The following is a 19,013-nucleotide window of genomic DNA, read 5'->3' on the forward strand; positions in this document are numbered from 1 at the left end:
GGGTATCGGCCGTATACGCCCCTGGCGGTATTTGGCAGAACTAGGTTAACCAGCCCAGTCGTGACATCATCCTTCACCCCCCCCCCCCCCCCCCCTCATCGAAAATCCCAGACCAACGATTCAAATTACCCGGCAGGTCTTATCAGCATCGTTAGGCGACCTTGAAGAGGAGCTTCCCTTACCGTCGTTTGAGAATGATGAAATCCCAAAAGAAGCTAGCCACGGAAATCACTGAATGATGGAATTCTGTTCCCGAGTGAAGTGAAAATTAGCTATTAAAACTTTGTATTGGGCCAATAGTCAGTGTTACGTTCAAAATATGGTTTTATTTTAAAAGTAAAATACTTATTTAAACTATATTTCGCGTTTGTACAAATTTACTTTTAGATATTGGTAAGGAAAATCAAAATACCTTAAACAACCTTCTCTTATTCAACGTTATCTATTAAGTAGTAAAAGGGGTAGATATTATTTATAAAAAAAAAAATATGTAACCCACTAAATCAGTATTGGCAAGATATATATAAATTCAATTAACTTTTATAAATTCAATTAAATAAATTATATAAATTCAATTATATAAATTCAATTAACTTTTTTCGGTAATAAAAATTCAGGATGATTTTGGTTTAATTGGTTTACGTATATTGCTATATTTTCTAAATCACATAGAAAAGGGAAAACAGTGCATCAGTGAAAATTCAAAAATTTAGTTTAAGTAATACTAGCCATACCAAAAGATCAAAATGCGAGACAAGAAATTTGGTAACTGCTCTACATTTCAAATTAAAATGCATTGGTTTCATGAATACTGAAATGTATGCGTAATAAAGCATATTATGTTATTATACTAAGCATGACTATAACTAAAAAAATTACAGTAATTTAAAACGATGGCAGTCTTAACATACAATAAGTGCGCGAGTCTTAGTTTATTTTTTAATTGGCTTCTTCGTCAGATGGAAAAGAGTTAAGATTTCATCAAGGAAAAATATATTCTCAAAGTCACTAAACCGGGAGATAGAAAATAAGGTAGGTACTTAATTTTAAATAAAAGTTAAAATAGACTTACGCTAAACCAATTAAAAATAAGACGTAAAAATATTTTTATTTATTAAATATGTTCTATACTTGACAGTTCTTTGTGTATAATTCTTCAAAAATCTTTGAAATTTAATACATATTTTCTTAAAATGGTAGAATATCAGCAATACCCGGAAATTACGTGAGCAAAGCCACGGGTTATTAGATACACTTTTATTATAAAATAAAAACAATTATGCATTTGTAGTTCACGAATGTGATATTTTGTTTATTGCTTCACAACATTCATTTGCCAGTCTCAAATTTCATCGTACCACTTGTCAGAAATGTCACCAAAAATGAGAGATAGTTTTTTTTGACGAATTTCAATTACGAGGAAACCTTTCGCAAGACTTTTTTCTTCGCAGTAGTCACTGGGACACCATTAATTTAAATCCACTAAGATAATAAAATTGTATGTATAATTATTTGTTTTTGTATATTTATATAACTTCCCAACCAATTTTTAATGATTTTCATGTGAATAAAAACTTGTAAAGCAATTTAATTAACTGTGTCATAATAGGTACTTCTGATTAGATGGAAATACAATTTTTCATCAGTAATATACGATGATAACAATATTTATTATTGCAAAATAATATTCACTGTTCAAATGCAAATTTAAATAGATTATTCATACATGTTTCCTGCTAATTAATGGTTTAAAATAATAATTTTTTAGTATAAAATCATTTTTCTCTTGTGTTAAAATGGGTTGCTAAAATGAGGAATTATAAATATGTCACTTACTAAGTCCGTGCACAGATTTACACAAAACAGCAATGTAAACAATCTTTTTTGGTAGTTTCTAATTTTGTGCCCTGGATAACATGCATTTGGTTTAATTCATACCAAAGTGAATTTTTTGAACAACTTAAATTGATGTCATAAATAAATATTTATTTTATATTAAAAATCCACAAACAGTTTTTAAAATATAATATTTATCACGCCAGATGGAATAATAAACAAAAAATAGCTCTTATATGTTGTCTGTGTTTAAAGAATTGTATTATATTTCATGAAAATAATATTTACCTTTCGGTTATTAAAAGAAAATATATTTGTATTCAAAATACTTGCGCATCGTTTTTACGAGCATAAAGGCCGGGATACATTCGCAATAGCACGCAAACAGCACACAGATAGCACACACGCACAGAGATAGCACAGAGCTTGATGCTACATTCACGCACAACACAACACAAAATAATACCGGAAGCATTCAAAAAAGTTTTTTAAATGTAAAACTCCCGTTCACAATTTTGGTCACTGAAGTTGGCATACGTGACGTTTGTTTAGATTCGTGTGTTGTTATTGTGGTACGGTTTTCGTTAAACCCAGAAATATTTTAAATATTTCAAAGTTTACGTACAAAACACAATGAGCATTCAAAAATATATATCACTGTTTATTTCAAATCCGGCTTCTTTAACACATTCAGACACAGACTTCCAAGCATTTAATTTAGCTTCTTCATTTTTGTATCCTGCGGATCCCCTGTCATACAAAATATTTTTACTTTCTATTACAACTATAAAAAAGATATCAAATGTGCCTTCCATTTTTATGTTATCGTGTGTTTGAAAACAATAACAAACTACTCAAGTCAACAGCACCAATACTTTCGTGACAATTGTTCTTTATAAGCCCACTAGAGTAGTACTTAAACTGTTTGCTGATTGGCTACCTCCATGGTCGCGCACAGAAAATAACCTAAAAGTTAAAAGTTAATGAACTTTCTGTGCGCCGATCCTGTGCTATTTTTCTGTGCGCGTGCTATTTGCCAATGTGGCAGCTCATATCTAATAGTGTATGTTGAACTTCTGTGCGTTTGTGCTGTTTGCTTGCTATTGCGAATGTAGCCCGGGCTTAACAGGTGTATCTAACCTCAAATCAAGGAATATAAAGAGTGGGAACTCAATGCTATAACAAACACTCTTATTTTCTTTGGAGATCCGGGAAATGTGCGTTATTTATAAGCAACTTAACATAGTAAATCGTTAACTTTTCAGATCTATGTTGGCAAAATTGATTTTTTTTGTGGTCATTCGCTACTGGGAATATTCACCATATAACGTTTAAGATTATTTATTTTGAATTACGAAACAACCAAAACATTATGTAAAAATGCTTCATCTTATGTTAAAAAAATTATAAACTGCATAGCCACAAAGTATGACATCATACCATTAGTTTCAGTTACTAATAACAACACGTGCACGCGTTTGAACAGTCATCGCAGCCATAGTTGTTTCATAGCTACCAAAATCATTCAACGTTGTCAAGAATATTATTCCAAATTATGTTTTGCCATTTTACTCAATGCGCCACTCCGTTAACACAACATTTTATAAATTCTGAACTACGAATGTCAGTGGGAATGTACACTATACTGTACATTCCAATCTGATACGCTTTAAGAAATTTCTGTAGTTTTCTTATTATTAAAACTTAATTTTTGATGTTGGCATCTTTTAACCGCACTTTTTTTTTTTTTTTTTTTTTTTTTTTCGGTGGCCGTACTCCTCCAATTCAGTTGCGCCCGCCGGTATCTAAGCGCTCGGATTTCAACAAAGGGCACCGCCTCTCGATAGAGTGAAACAGAGAATTACGCGCACGACCTTGAAAAAAGCGACGCTACAGCGCTCTGGCGTGGAAGCTGGTAACTACGAGTACCCTCTTGTGGAAAGAAGAGCTGTCTAGCGGCGGAGCTAACAACTACCTCAGTTTTGGATCCGAAAATTGGAATAATAAATCCTATCCCCTCGCGACTTCTATAAGTTATATATATTCAATGGTTTCACTCTATCCAGAGGCGGTGCCTTTTGTTGAAATCCGAGCGCTTAGATACCGGCGGGCGCAACTGTATTGGAGGAGTACGGCCACCGAAAAAAAAAAGTGCGGTTAAAAGATGCCAACATCAAAAATTAAGTTTTAATAATAAGAAAACTACAGAAATTTCTTAAAGCGTATTAGATTGGAATGTACAGTATAGTGTACATTCCCACTGACATTCGTAGTTCAGAATTTATAAAATGTTGTGTTAACGGAGTGGCGCATTGAGTAAAATGGCAAAACATAATTTGGAATAATTCTTGACAACGTTGAATGATTTTGGTAGCTATGAAACAACTATGGCTGCGATGACTGTTCAAACGCGTGCACGTGTTGTTATTAGTAACTGAAACTAATGGTATGATGTCATACTTTGTGGCTATGCAGTTTATAATTTTTTTAACATAAAATGAAGCATTTTTACATAATGTTTTGGTTGTTTCGTAATTCAAAATAAATAATCTTAAACGTTATATGGTGAATATTCCCAGTAGCGAATGACCACAAAAAAAAATCAATTTTGCCAACATAGATCTGAAAAGTTAACGATTTACTATGTTAAGTTGCTTATAAATAACGCACATTTCCCCGATCTCCAAAGAAAATAAGTGTTTGTTATAGCATTGAGTTCCCACTCTTTACATTCCTTGCTTTGAGGTTAGATGCACAAGTTAAGCCCGGGCTACATTCGCAATAGCAAGCAAACAGCACAGACGCACAGAAGTTCAACATACACTATTAGATATGAGCTGCCACATTGGCAAATAGCACGCGCACAGAAAAATAGCACAGGATCGGCGCACAGAAAGTTCATTAACTTTTAACTTTTAGGTTATTTTCTGTGCGCGACCATGGTGGTAGCCAATCAGCAAACAGTTTTAAGTACTACTCGAGTGGGCTTATAAAAGAACAATTGTCACGAAAGTATTGGTGCTCTTGACTTGAGTAGTTTGTTATTGTTTTCAAACACGCGATAACATAAAAATGGAAGGCACATTTGATAGCTTTTTGATAGCTGTAATAGAAAGTAAAAATATTTTGTATGACAGGGGATCCGCAGGATACAAAAATGAAGAAGCTAAATTAAATGCTTGGAAGTCTGTGTCTGAATGTGTTAAGGAAGCCGGATTTGAAATAAACAGTGATATATATTTTTGAATGCTCATTGTGTTTTGTACGTAAACTTTGAAATATTTAAAATATTTCTGGCTTTAACGAAAACCGTACCACAATAACAACACACGAATCTAAACAAACGTCACGTATGCCAACTTCAGTGACCAAAATTGTGAACGGGAGTTTTATATTTAAAAAACTTTTTTGAATGCTTTCGGTATTATTTTGTGTTGTGTTGTGCGTGAATGTAGCATCAAGCTCTCTGCTATCTCTGTGCGTGTGTGCTATCTGTGTGCTGTTTGCGTGCTATTGCGAATGTATCCCGGCCTTTATGCTCGTAAAAACGATGCGCAAGTATTTTGAATACAAATATATTTTCTTTTAATAACCGAAAGGTAAATATTATTTCCATGAAATATAATACAATTCTTTAAACACAGACAACATATAAGAGCTATTTTTTGTTTATTATTCCATCTGGCGTGATAAATATTATATTTTAAAAACTGTTTGTGGATTTTTAATATAAAATAAATATTTATTTATGACATCAATTTAAATTGTTCAAAAAATTCACTTTGGTATGAATTAAACCAAATTCATGTTATCCAGGGCACAAAATTAGAAACTACCAAAAAAGATTATTTACATTGCTGTTTTGTGTAAATCTGTGCACGGACTTAGTAAGTGACATATTTATAATTCCTCATTTTAGCAACCCATTTTAACACAAGAGAAAAATGCTTTTATACTAAAAAATTATTATTTTAAACCATTAATTAGCAGGAAACATGTATGAATAATCTATTTAAATTTGCATTTGAACAGTGAATATTATTTTGCAATAATAAATATTTTTATCATCGTATATTACTGATGAAAAGTTTGTATTTCCATCTAATCAGAAGTATTATGACACAGTTAATTAAATTGCTTTACAAGTTTTTATTCACATGAAAATCATTAAAAATTGGTTGGGAAGTTATATAAATATACCAAAACAAATCATTATACATACAATTTTATTATCTTAGTGGATTTAAATTAATGGTGTCCCAGTGACAACTGCGAAGAAAAAAGTCTTGCGAAAGGTTTCCTCGTAATTGAAATTCGTCAAAAAAAACTATCTCTCATTTTTGGTGACATTTCTGACAAGTGGTACGATGAAATTTGAAACTGGTAAATGAATGTTGTGAAGCAATAAACAAAATATCACATTCGTTAACTAAAAATGCATAATTGTTTTTATTTTATAATAAAAGTGTATCTAATAACCCGTGGCTTTGCTCACGTAATTTCCGGGTATTGCTGATATTCTACCATTTTAAGAAAATATGTATTAAATTTCAAAGATTTTTGAAGAATTATACACAAAGAACTGTCAAGTATAGAACATATTTAATAAATAAAAATATTTTTACGACTTATTTTTAATTGGTTTAGCGTAAGTCTATTTTAACTTTTATTTAAAATTAAGTACCTACCTTATTTTCTATCTCCCGGTTTAGTGACTTTGAGAATATATTTTTCCTTAATGAAATCTTAACTCTTTTCCATCCGACGAAGAAGCCAATTAAAAAATAAACTAAGACCCCCACGCACTTATTGTATGTTAAGACTGCCATCGTTTTAAATTACTTTAATTTTTTTAGTTATAGTCATGCTTAGTATAATAACATAATATGCCTTATTACGCATACATTTCAGTATTCATGAAACCAATGCATTTTTATTTGAAATGTAGAGCAGTTACCAAATTTCTTATCTCGCATATTGATCTTTTGGTATGGCTAGTATTACTTAAACTAAATTTTTGAATTTTCACTGATGCACTGTTTTCCCTTTTCTATGTGATTTAGAAAATATAGCAATATACGTAAACCAATTAAACTAAAATCATCCTGAATTTTTATTACCGAAAAAAGTTAATAAAAAATTTTAATGTGCGTATTTTAATATTGAATTTATATATATATATATATATATATATATATCTTGCCAATACTGATTTAGTGGGTTACATTTTTTTTTTATTTTTAAAAATAATATCTACCCCTTTTACTACTTAATAGATAACGTTGAATAAGAAAAGATTGTTTAAGGTATGTTGATTTTCCTTGCCAATATCTAAAAGTAAATTTTTACAAACGCGAAATATAGTTTAAATAAGTATTTTACTTTTAAAATAAAACCATATTTTGAACGTAACACTGACTATTGGCCCAATACAAAGTTTTAATAGCTAATTTTCACTTCACTCGGGTACAGAATCCCATCATTCAGTGATTTCCGTGGCTAGCTTCTTTTGGGATTTCATCATTCTCAAACGACGGTAAGGGAAGCTCCTCTTCAAGGTCGCCTAACGATGCTGATAAGACCTGCCGGGTAATTTGAATCGTTGGTCTGGGATTTTCGAGGGGGGGGGGGGGGGTGAAGGATGATGTCACGACTGGGCTGGTTAACCTAGTTCTGCCAAATACCGCCAGGGGCGTATACGGCCGATACACAGCGATGAAAGCGATCGCAGCGGCGGAGCTTGGAACTACAACAATTCTTCTAAGAAACCGGACAGAAAATTTAACCTGGCCTCGCGACTTCTATACATTATATATATTCAATGATAGCACTTAAGAGTCAATATACCTTTCTATGGTAGTTTGGTTTCATGGTTCCTTTTTTTAATGTGTTTTTTTATAACGTTAAATGCTAGTTGGGGTGTTTTCACGAAATATGAAAAAGTATGGTACATTGTGTGTGGTAAGTGGAATAGATACTGCAGGATACCTTTATCTTTAACTTCCCAGCATCAGTTGATAATAAAGATTCGTTACCGACGCGACGTGAAGACGGCACGCCAGTTCGGTGTCTGACGCGTACAGGCTGGGAGGTGTGTAATGAGTGAAAACGCGATGCGTGTGATAAAAATAAAGCCCTTAGCCTTCTATACACATCACACTGCATCTTTAAAAGTTGTACTAACACTACACTTCAAGTGTAGAAGGTGTAAACTCCAGCTGAAAATCAAGAAGTTGAAAACTGGTTGATGCATAAGTTTAATTTTTGCGTTTTGCATAATTTATAAACGGGTATTCGGAAACGTTGGTATCCAGAATTTTGCTTCATGCGCAGTTAATAAATACAGCCTTACTGTTTCCCCGCTGCGCTTTTAGGCGGCCACCATAGGTTTTGGTTGCAATTAAGTTCTTCATCAATCAGCTTCATTCATATGAACATGGACTTATGTGGGGGGGGGGGGGAGGCATGGAATTTAAAAGCCCTTTACTGTGAAAGAAATCGTACCTTTGAAACGGAGATGATGAACTTAATAATAACGCAAAAAACTGTGTCCTGAGGAAATTTTTTTTTGAATATTATAGTTTTAGGTGATATTTAAATGCATTTAGGCCTACAGCGATTATGAACTTAATGTAACTCCACGCGTAAAGACCTTGAGCCTCCCCTGCAAGTCTTGCAGATTTGCGCCCTTGAATATGAAGCAAAAGGAATAAATTGCCGACGGAATATTTAGGTTTCGGCGTTGCTGCATGTTATCCCATTGCCGTCCGTAGAATGCCATTCTTCGACTCAGCCTCAGTTCACGCTGTAGAACGAGATGTCCGTGGCTGTTGGAGCACATCGGAGAAAAACGATCTCTTATTGGCCTCTTGTCTGTGATTCTAGAGGCCAGGCAGGGCATCTGTAGATCCAGAGCGATTGATGCGGGGAGGGTGCGGGGGTTGGGGGGGAAGGGGGACCGGAGGAGGAGAGGGTAGGGAATTATTTTTGGCCAATGTCAGGGTCGTAACCTGGATTTATTCCGGCCAAGGACTCCGGACCGCGGCATAGCGGCGCGGGTTCACGACACTCGTGTCAAGAGACTGACGCGCTCTCGTCTACCAGCGCGCGGTGGGCCGGGTGACGCGGAGATTTGTCGCGCCGCGCCGCGCCGCGCCGTACTCATCACAAACATATGGCTCCTTTTTGTCCGTCATTAAGTGAAGCAAACCAGCAGCGAACTAAACTAAACTGGACTGTCGATGGTCCGCCATCAGTCTGTCCGTCAAAAAGCCCAGAGATTCTCAATGATCCGCACTGCAAACTGTCAAGAATGCTCGCATTTTTTGAGACAATTTCTTTTGTAAAGTTTTTTTTTTTTAGTTTGACGCTAGGCTCATGAAAATCACTAAACATTTTTTCTCGCTCTTAATATTTATTTTTATATAGTTTAAGTTAACATTGAGTCATTTATTACGCTTTTGTGTCTCGTTCATTTTTTTTGTTCCTCCCCCCCCCCCCCCCCCCCCCCCCCTTCAAATATGAAAATTTAAAACTTGTTCAAACGCAAGTTAAAACATAATATGAATTAGCTAAGCATATAAACACACTAAAAAACATTTCAAATAAACATAATACTTTTCAAATATATTTGACGTTAAAATTTCATTCATCCGTTGGTCGAAGGATGAAGCTTGGAAAGGTTTTGACAGACGGACGGATGGGATTTATCGGGCTATCTGATTGGCTACAGGTTTCGTGGTTGACGGACGGATGAAACGTATCATTGTAACGCAGCTTTAGTTGAAAAAGTAAAAAGTATTTTTCAGTGGCCTGGATTTTGCGTGATTTTTTAAATCTTATTTACCTGTTTAGTGAAAAACAGTGTGTCCACGTTCTGGAAAGTCAGAGAAAATCAGGAAAACGTCAGGAATGTAGGTAATGGCCAGGGACAGCCAGGGAATTTACTTGAAATCCTGGAAAATTTCTCAGTTATTATTTGAAAGGAAATTGTATTCTTCAGTTTACCATCAACCAAACTATGTATGAAAACAGTTTTCCCCAGAGGATGTTTTAGTGCATCGTAAAACACATAATAAAATGGCGTATCAAGGTTCTGTTAGAAATAAAGAAAGTGAAGAAAAAACTATGCAAGTTATGGAAATGGTGGAGAAAGGATTTTCTTGACTTAGTTTTTCCCAGAAAATTTGAAGCTGTGCAAGTTATTACAAACAAAACAGGGAAATTTGCAGTTTTTGTCAATGTAACTAAGGGAAATTTTATTACAGATTTGTGTCGACTCCCTGTTAAAGTAATAAAAATATATAAAAAATTATATAATAAAAACAGTAAGAATATATATTAAGACAATTAACTAAAAAATATTAAAATAGGTATTAAAATCCATTCAAACACTTTTACTGATACTAGGAGTTTTTAATAGTTTAATTATTACTAAAATAAATTAACGTGTTGTTAAATTTTTACTTTAGTCTTTCTCGTAGCGATTATTCCAGTACGGTACGTGCTTCGTTTTATTTTTTATTTTTTTACTTGCAAACCTAAAGAACAGTAAAATTGTGGTTTTGATTTTTAACTAATCGGGGACTGTTTGCAGTAAAGTTTCACGGTTTACTGCACCTTCCTCTGTTCTAGCCCGAGTGCACGAGCAAGCCCTTGTTTGAAGTAAGGATGTGCTGCTAAAGAGATTGCTTGCCATTTGATGATTTACGTCCTGCGAGTCGTACCACAGCAGGTTAAATCTTCAACGTCACGGTATTTAATGTGATTTATGTGCGTGTTTCTCGGTACCGTGGCGCAAAACGGCATTCCACCGAGTTTTACGAGCTCGTAACACTGGCTTTGATAGGCGTAATTACTCTTTGCACGTCAGTACTTTCTCATGACCTCGTCGGTGCTCTTGAACCAGGTAACGCAATTTTCAACACTCTGAAAGACACACGATTAGGGGAAAAATGGAACCCGGGAGCTTTTTATCAGTTAATTCAGCGACCTGACTGATAGCTGGACTGAGCGGTGAGACTTTCAAAGGTTCTGCGCATGCGTTACCCGCCTAGTCAGGACGGCTGTTTGTGTTGGTAAGGCGCGACGCCCGCTGGTGCTTCTAGCGCGGTATCGCCTCTATGGACTGGTATCTATTCTTCTCGTCGTACATGGGACAACTACGAGATTTGAGCGGTGACCATAACATTATATGGAGGAGAAAACAAGATGCTACCTTGAGTGCTTTCAAGAATCTGTACAGGATGTTTCACGCCAAAAAAAAAAAACATTCTGAAATCACGAGTTAAAGCTATTTTAACTCTCCTAAAAATTAATTTTTAAAACTTATTACGGAATCAGAACTATTTGCTCCCCCTCACTGTATGCTTAAAAGTTTTTTTTTCGTAATCTGACATCACTCTCATATATTGAGCAGTTTTAAAATAGCGTGGTTTTCCTGAAGCTGTGCACACCGTGTGTGTGACCGGGTGGGCAGGGGCCTTAAGGGCTCAGTTGTTATACAGGGCGAGTCTTCTAAACCCGGCTCCATGGAACTGGTTTTGTTCTGAAGTAATTTGAGTGTGTGAGAATTGTTGCTATACAAACGTCCATTTAGAGTTCCCCACAAGAAGAAATAACACGGAGATAAGTCTGGAGAACGAGGTGGCCAAGGTTGTTTTACGTCAAGGCTGATGACGGGGCCTCTTGCAAAAGACCCACTCTTTAACTTCTGGACGGTGAGTTAAAGGTCCCGCGTTCGATGTCCGACCGGAATCTATATTTCACTTGTTGAAAAATTTCTCCGCGGTTCCGATTCTATGTGATGCGTTGTTGTAATTTCACCTCGCCTAGTACGCCCCACTCACGTGACAATTCAGAACCATGAGATTTGAAAACTGCTCAAGATATCTGAGTGGTGTCTGTTTACGAAAATCATTTAAGAATACGCTGGGGTTTTTAAACTATTTTAGGAGAGTGAATATATAATTTTTTTTAGAATAATATTTAGACATGAAACAGCTGGTATAGATTCTTGAAAGCACTCGAGGGACTTACAATACACATTTATCTTCATTTATCCGACATTATACTGGTTACCGCTCATATCTCATAGTTGTCCTATGCACGACGAGAAGACTGCGCGCCAGTTCACAGCCTCACGGTTAGAAGTAAAGCGATACCGCGCTAGATGCACCAGCGAGCATCACACTTATCATCCCGCCTCACTGACAAATACACCGTTGACTAGGCGGGTCCCTTTATTTGAAAAAAAAAAAAAAAAAAAATCTGGTGAGAAACTTGCAAGCACACCTAGTGAAGGGACGGGCTTGTGAAACTCTATAAATAGCCAGCTTGCTAAACGCGAGGCGTTTAGGAGCCATCTCGTAGACGCGCCCAAGAGAAACGTAGTCTTGTCTCGCGGAGGCGAATGCTGACGTGTCTCGCACGCAGATTTGAACCAACTGGCTCACGTCACCGCCCCTGCTCTTAACAATGACACTACGCGTTTCTTTTTTATTTCTCTCTCTGAACACACCTACAACCAACCAAGGATCTCACTCATGCTGGGGAAAACCGTGCATTCAGCCTTTGTAATACTAACGACCGTTATTTTAATTCAGTTTTTTTTTTTTACTCCTACAGATACGCCGCGCGCAAGAATTTTTTTTTTGTTTTAAATTAGTCTAGTAGTTTGAGTTCTCATTTCAGCTAAAAAGTTACCTAAATATACTTTTGAACGTTCTAGAATTTTATATAGTAATGTTTTTTTTGTTATAAAAATTAAAATTATGATTCTAAAACGGCGTAAAAAGGGCGAGAACGAAATGTGTATGAACTGAAATGTGCAGAATTTTCGTGGACTTTTAAGTAATCGTGCATCCCGTGACGTTAGACTTTAAAGCGTAGTACTTACTTGACATAAATAATACCTCAAGAGTTTTCTGTTGGAATTTTGTCTCTGTGTATTAGTACAAAGTATAAAACAATTGTCTAAAAATACTAAACTTTTTTAAGGAACTAAAATCAACACTTACCGATGGTGGCTGTCCCCGGGAAAAAAAGAGGGGGGGGGGGGGGGGGAGAAGAGAGAGGAGATAAAAAGGGGAGGGGGGGGAGATGATTTGGAAATCAAATAGTGAAAAAAATATTGCGTCACCATCAAGGTGTTAAAATATTATATTATCATTCTCAACATGTCATTTTTCTGTGTAGTTTGTAGTTCCAGGTTTTGTAACAGCGTTCCTTGCATCACGAAAAATAAGTCTTCAATGTAATAACGCGAATGTTCTCATAACATCCCCCTCCAAACGATCGTCACTACTTATTTAGGCTTCAAGCGAACGTATGACGTGATTGTAGACACTGAGATGTGGCCGCCAAAATTCTTTACTGCTCAGCCCCTGTCTAAACGCTTCCTCTGCAGTCACTATGTAAGGGCAGTCGTTAGGGGCAGGCATTATTCGTGAAAAAAAAATCTGAATGCTTATTAGACTGCAACAATGTGTACCTGCACCAGCAGTTTCTTCCTAGTGATTGCCAGCCGTCTGCGAGAGAAGTCGTTGCCTTATTTGCCAGAGCCATTCAAGACGCGTTTTTTCCGCACTGAATTACTGTGACTGGTGTTGTAACAATCGACACGTACCTGAAATAAACTCACCCCATCACGAAATGCAGGCGTTGCTACAGACTTTCAGCTAGTCTCTGAATTTTTTCGCGAAATATGTATGCCCCTAATAATCTTCTATTTGAACCGATCACAATTAAATGGCCTGGTGCCTTGTTCATTTAAAATGTTTGAACGTCCACAAGATATATAGAAATTACATAAATCCGTAAGAGATACTTATAGTATTGTTACGAACGTGAGCAGGGCCGCGGTGCGCGCGGCCCAGCACAACCACTGACGCCATGTGGCCGCTGCAACGTGAGGCGTGCCTGGTGGATTACACGGGTCGCCGCTTCAACCCCCCCCCCCCCCCAACCCTCATTCCTACGCTCACCGTGAGACGCTCTGTCTCGGCGCCGTTAATCTGACACCTGGCAGCTGTCGCGCGAGCTACCGACGTCTTTCTCGATAAATCTGGCGTCGGGTCGGCGCGGAATGACGCGACTGGCCCCAGCTACACTCGTGAATTCTAGAAGTGGCACCTGGGCCTATATAAGCCCAGGACGCCGGCCTCTGAGTTAGTTGGGAGTGGAGTTTTTCCCGTGGTGATAGTGCCGCGGGAGCGGCGGAGTTCCGGGGCGAGAGAGTCTGCGCGATAGTGTCGCGGGTACGGCGGTGGTCCTAAGCGAGGAGTTCCTCGGCGAGCGAGTTTCTCGGCTATAGTTGGGTGTCGAGAGTGCCGCGGGTGTGGCGAGAGTCCCAAGCGAAGTTCCGAGCGAAGCATCGAGCGGATTATCGGCGAAGGGAAGTGCGAAGGCGGCGGCGGAGTCCCGCGACGGAAGTTCACGAGGGGTGCTGCGGCGAGAGTTGCGCCAGAGGTGTGTCCCAGCGAGGTGTGCGGTGTGTAAAAACCGAGTGACTGGGGAATAAACATATTTTATGTGTAATTGATTATAAGGCATTTTTGGAGGATTATTTGTAGTTTTTACTAAATATTGGCAATCAATAAAACTGTGTAGTAAAATATTTAATTGTGCTATCCATTTACGAACCCAGTAGTTTCCCACACGACGAATTATTATTTTCATTATAATAATTCGTAACAGTATTTACTTTATTCCGTAACAGATATAGCAGTTACTTGATTCTATCACTTTTTGAGCTGATGGCATGAAATCTGGTACTTATTTCGAAAATTGGTAATCATTTAGGAAAGAGGGCTTTAAAAATTTACATTCTTAAGATTTTTTTTACTTTGTAATATTGTAACTAAACCTTTAATTGTGTCATTTAAACCTGAGACAGAATTATTTTTCAGTTTAATGTTTTGGAAGGATATGATTATCTCTGTTCAATAATTGGAACTATATTAGCATGTCGTTTGAAACGTGAATGCTGAAAACGGCTGGAAGTCGTTGCGAAGTTGAGTTTCTTCTTGTTTCTTAGTATGCCATACACATTTGTAATTGTTTGATTTCATTAATTTATGTTTCCAATATAACATTTTCGTACTAGTTGCTGTATTAGTAAAAAAAAAAAGAAGAGTTTGTGGAGTTAGGTGAGTTATATTAAGTAAACGTAGTGAATTCGTGGTATGTAGCTGAACTAACCGTTCACACAAATTTAAAGTAGTTTAAATGTAGCTAAAATAACCTAACCAACCGTTAAAAAGTTAAATACAGGGAAACTACGTGAAATATCGCAACAATTCCCATTAAAAATGCTTGACAAGAAAAATAAAACAATAAATGTTGTGTCAATCCACGTTGTACGCGACTAACTTGAAATACGTATTGCGGGGACCGACCATCGCTCAACCCTACTCTTGACTTTATTCGTCGCCATGGAAGTTTTTCATTCTGGAGCCCTTCCCCTGCTCTGTTGTCATAGTCTTGCAGTGACGGGCTGTCGCCCCGACGAGGGCCTGGAGCTATTTATACCAGGTGCCACGTGCGCCGCCATTGTGGAGCTGGAACTGTCATTACCCGGCGTGCATTGTTCGCTGAAGAACGTCGCTCGCGGCGCGATGCCCGCAGAGTCGGGCCGTGGTCGTCTGTCCCTCTAGACCGGTCCCACGCTTGGATGGCAGTACAGAGTGCCAGGCTGGTACGACTTCAATTGTTAGCATTCAAAATATTATTTTGTATACCATCTTCAGTTGTAATCATTATTTTTTAAATTAAAGTATTTACTAAGACCATAAACAGTATTATTAGGGACCGGAAAAATTCGCGGGTTCGTTGACCTCTCTAGGTAGAAACCGGAAAATTCTGCGGATTCATTTCGCGGTAGCCCAACATCCAAACAAGTATACCTTCGTAACGCTTCTGCTTCTCGCTTCTGCCCCACATTTTATCTGGGGAACTGTGAGCCAATGGGAAACTCTAAACTAAGAAAGTGCCGAATTACGGACAACCTAGCTGAGACGTCTCACGAGTCAGCAGCCAATGAACAGGTGGCATTTTCCCGAGTACGTGAAGGACTGTGGAGTCTATCATAGAGGTCAACTATCCCGCGAATTTTTTCCGGTCCCTACCGCTAGGATAGACTCCACAGTCTCTAGAAAATGTCACCTGTTCATTGGCTGCTGACTCGTGAGATGTCTCAACTAGATTGTCCGTAATTGGGCACTTTCTTGGTTTAGGATTTCCCATTAGCTCACAGTTTCCCAGATAAAATGGCGAGCCAATCGCAGAAGCGGTACGAAGGTATGCTTGTTTGATGTTAGGCTATCGCGAAATGAATCCGCGAATTTTTCCGGTCTCTAAGTATTATTACTAGAGACCCGAAAATTTCGCGGATTCGTCTGGTCTCAAGGTAGATTTATACAACATGTGTCTCAACCGATGTTTGTTTTCCCATTGGTTGACTTCTCTTAGCGAGAAAATTTTTATCCTTGTTAATCGACACGACCCGATTCGCTTACTTCTCTCCTAGCTGGGAAATAACTGGCTTCACGGTCGTGGAGGGGCGTGTCCAACAATGAACACAGTGCGAGAGTTGTGAAGGTTTGCATTCCAACTTGCGACTAAATGAATGCACGAAATTTCCGTATCTTTAATTATTTCAGTTGCTGTCAATTTGACAAGAGATACTCAATGCCAAAAACCAATTATTTTTTCACACGAAAAAATATTTGTAGCAGGTGGTCACTATTATTAACAAGGCATTCCTTGCAGTTATGTGCTGTGCTCAAAAGAGAAAAAAATTCAAAATTAAAAGATATAAAAAATTACTAACAAACAGTTGAAACCAAGGTGGCGTCTTTCAATTAAGTCTCCTCATAAATAAAAATTCAATATTATCAGATGTTCTTGATGAAATATAACAATAAAATGTATTTAAAAAAATGGTCCTTAAATTTTTTACTTTACAAAATAGAATGTTTCAGATACATTATAAAAAATGAATTAAATAGCAAAGTTGTGTCTAAATATTTTGAGCTCTATGATATATATCTGGCAACAGAACACCCTGAAGTAAAGAAAATCGCTAATGGTAGAAATCGTGAATTGAAAAGAAAGAGCTAAATGCCCATTTAAATGCCCACTTAAAACTAACGATGAGACGCGCTATAGACGGCCAGCTGCGTGCCGAGATCTACTGGTGAATTCAGCCACAACTACATATTTTGTAGCTTCATTGGGTAGCAAAGTAGACTTGCAGAACACAGACATCTGCTTCACGTTGATCATTGGACTACAGTGCTCTTGGCAGACCCTCGATGACCCCTGGACGGTTGTAACAACTACTTGTAACCCGCCGAAGGATCTGACCTTGGATCGACCAATGGAAATTCTAAGGCGGCTTGATTATACGTGTATGGGCAAATTGAGTCCGACAGTGAAGTGAAACCACGAAATAATCCTGGCTCTACTGATGAACCTTTTTTAATTAACTAAAGATTTACAGCCGTGACATGAACAATGAATAACTTCAACAAAATCCCTCCCAGTTGTATTTAGAATCGCATAACTTCTTGCAAAAAATGTGTTTTCAAAAGAGACAGCCGATTAAGCACCTTTTATTCTCTCTTATTTCAGGGCCAAACGGTCTGTCCAGCAGTAAAATCAAAGACATTAGAGTCTAGTGACTAGACACTTATACCGGACAGCGTCATGATTTTTGTGTGAAAAATGTGCCATTGTTTTCACACCGCTCCATTATATGGCAGCATGCATGTGCAGTTTTAACACTGTATTTGTTAGAAATATACGATACCAACTTTATTTTGATGAAAAAAAAAAACTCTTATTTTCTTATACAAATTTACTTTAAAACTGCGTTGCTCGAAATTACGAAATATAATTTTAAAAAATCAATAAAAAAAACATTTCTTAACTAACTAAAACTATTGTAATGTCACGGTTTGCCACCAGGTTATTTTCCACGCTGTCCTCTGTGTTGATAGTATAAAGCTGCCCGGAATTATTCTCTAGTGTATTTGATAATATATTGTAAGAAGTGTTGTGGGGATGCACAACACGCCTTCGTCTTTTTTGTTGACGCGAAAAGCGAGTAGCAAGAGCAAAGTCCGCTCGCCAGTTTAGCGACGCGCTAATTCGCCACGCTTCCGCGTTCCCCGACCTCTAGAACATACACCCCCCTGGCTGTGTATGCTCGGCCAAACAGGTGCAGGTAGATTTCTAAGTTCATATTTCTGTTCGTTGCCACAAGACAAAAAGTTAGTCCATTTTAATTATGAAACACCATCACTTGGCCGTATCAAAAATTCTTCCAGGATAAAAGTTTTCGATAATATTTAGAAGGTTTATAATAACTTGGAACGGACACGACACTAAATGCCCACCAAGGGATTTATGAAATTATTTGTCCTTCAACCCCTATTTTTTTTTTTTCCGTCCCTTGAGCTATCGTTTGGTGTTATAAAAAATTTTAATGAATGTTTTTTGGTAATACCCTCGGATTCATTTTGTCAAAATTATGTTTATTTTTTATTTTTAAGGGAGTTCCGGTGACTTTTTTTTTTCAAACACCTTCCCAATTTCTACCACCTTGGTATTGGCACGCAGATTTCTCGTTGTGCATTGGGCAACTATGATATATGAGAGGTAACAATAACATTACGTCGCAGAGAAATTAAGATAAAGCTGTTATGCAAGTCCCTTTAGGGCTTCCAAGATTTTCCATCAGGGGTTTCATATCTAAAAACTACATAAACACGTGTTTTAGTCATTTCCACTATTCTAAAAATACACTTGAAAAAACAAAATACGGGAACAGAACTACTCATCCGCCCTCGGCTCTTAAATGTTTTTCTCAAACAGACTCTACTCTGGCATCTTGAGTGTTTAAATAGCTTGTTTTTTTTTTTTCTGAAGCGCTGCACACCGTGTGTGTACACCCAGGCTCATGGCTGAGAGAGACTGTTAGCGTGATGGACTGAAAGAGACGCTGATTGCTCGCACTGTCCTTCACCGAGCGAGCAGCACCAGCCTTGCCCTCTCTTTCTCTTCTCTTTTTTTTTCTCTTTCTTCCTCTTCCGCTTTCTCTTTCTCTGCGATGTGGGTTACATAGATTTTCGGCTGGCTCTTTCGCGACCTGAGATCAACATAGGCCTACTGAT

At 37.4% G+C, this 19,013-nt stretch overlaps 1 protein-coding gene across 3 annotated transcripts in view; it reads left to right on the forward strand.

Moving 5' to 3' along the window:
• LOC134530659 (kinesin-like protein KIF11) overlaps positions 1-19,013 on the forward strand; it is a 143,368-nt gene that overhangs the window by 57,160 nt on the left and 67,195 nt on the right. Inside the window, exon 1 of one of the 3 annotated variants that reach the window (XM_063365695.1) lies at positions 11,476-11,555. The exons of the other annotated variants lie outside the window; for them this stretch is intronic. Coding sequence (XP_063221765.1) covers positions 11,511-11,555 — 45 coding nt within the window. The 5' untranslated portion in view covers positions 11,476-11,510. Of the gene's footprint in view, positions 1-11,475; positions 11,556-19,013 lie in introns of those variants that run through there. 3 annotated transcript variants of the gene reach the window in all.

Source organism: Bacillus rossius, chromosome 3 (genome assembly GCF_032445375.1).
Source record: "Bacillus rossius redtenbacheri isolate Brsri chromosome 3, Brsri_v3, whole genome shotgun sequence".
NCBI lineage: Eukaryota > Metazoa > Arthropoda > Insecta > Phasmatodea > Bacillidae > Bacillus > Bacillus rossius.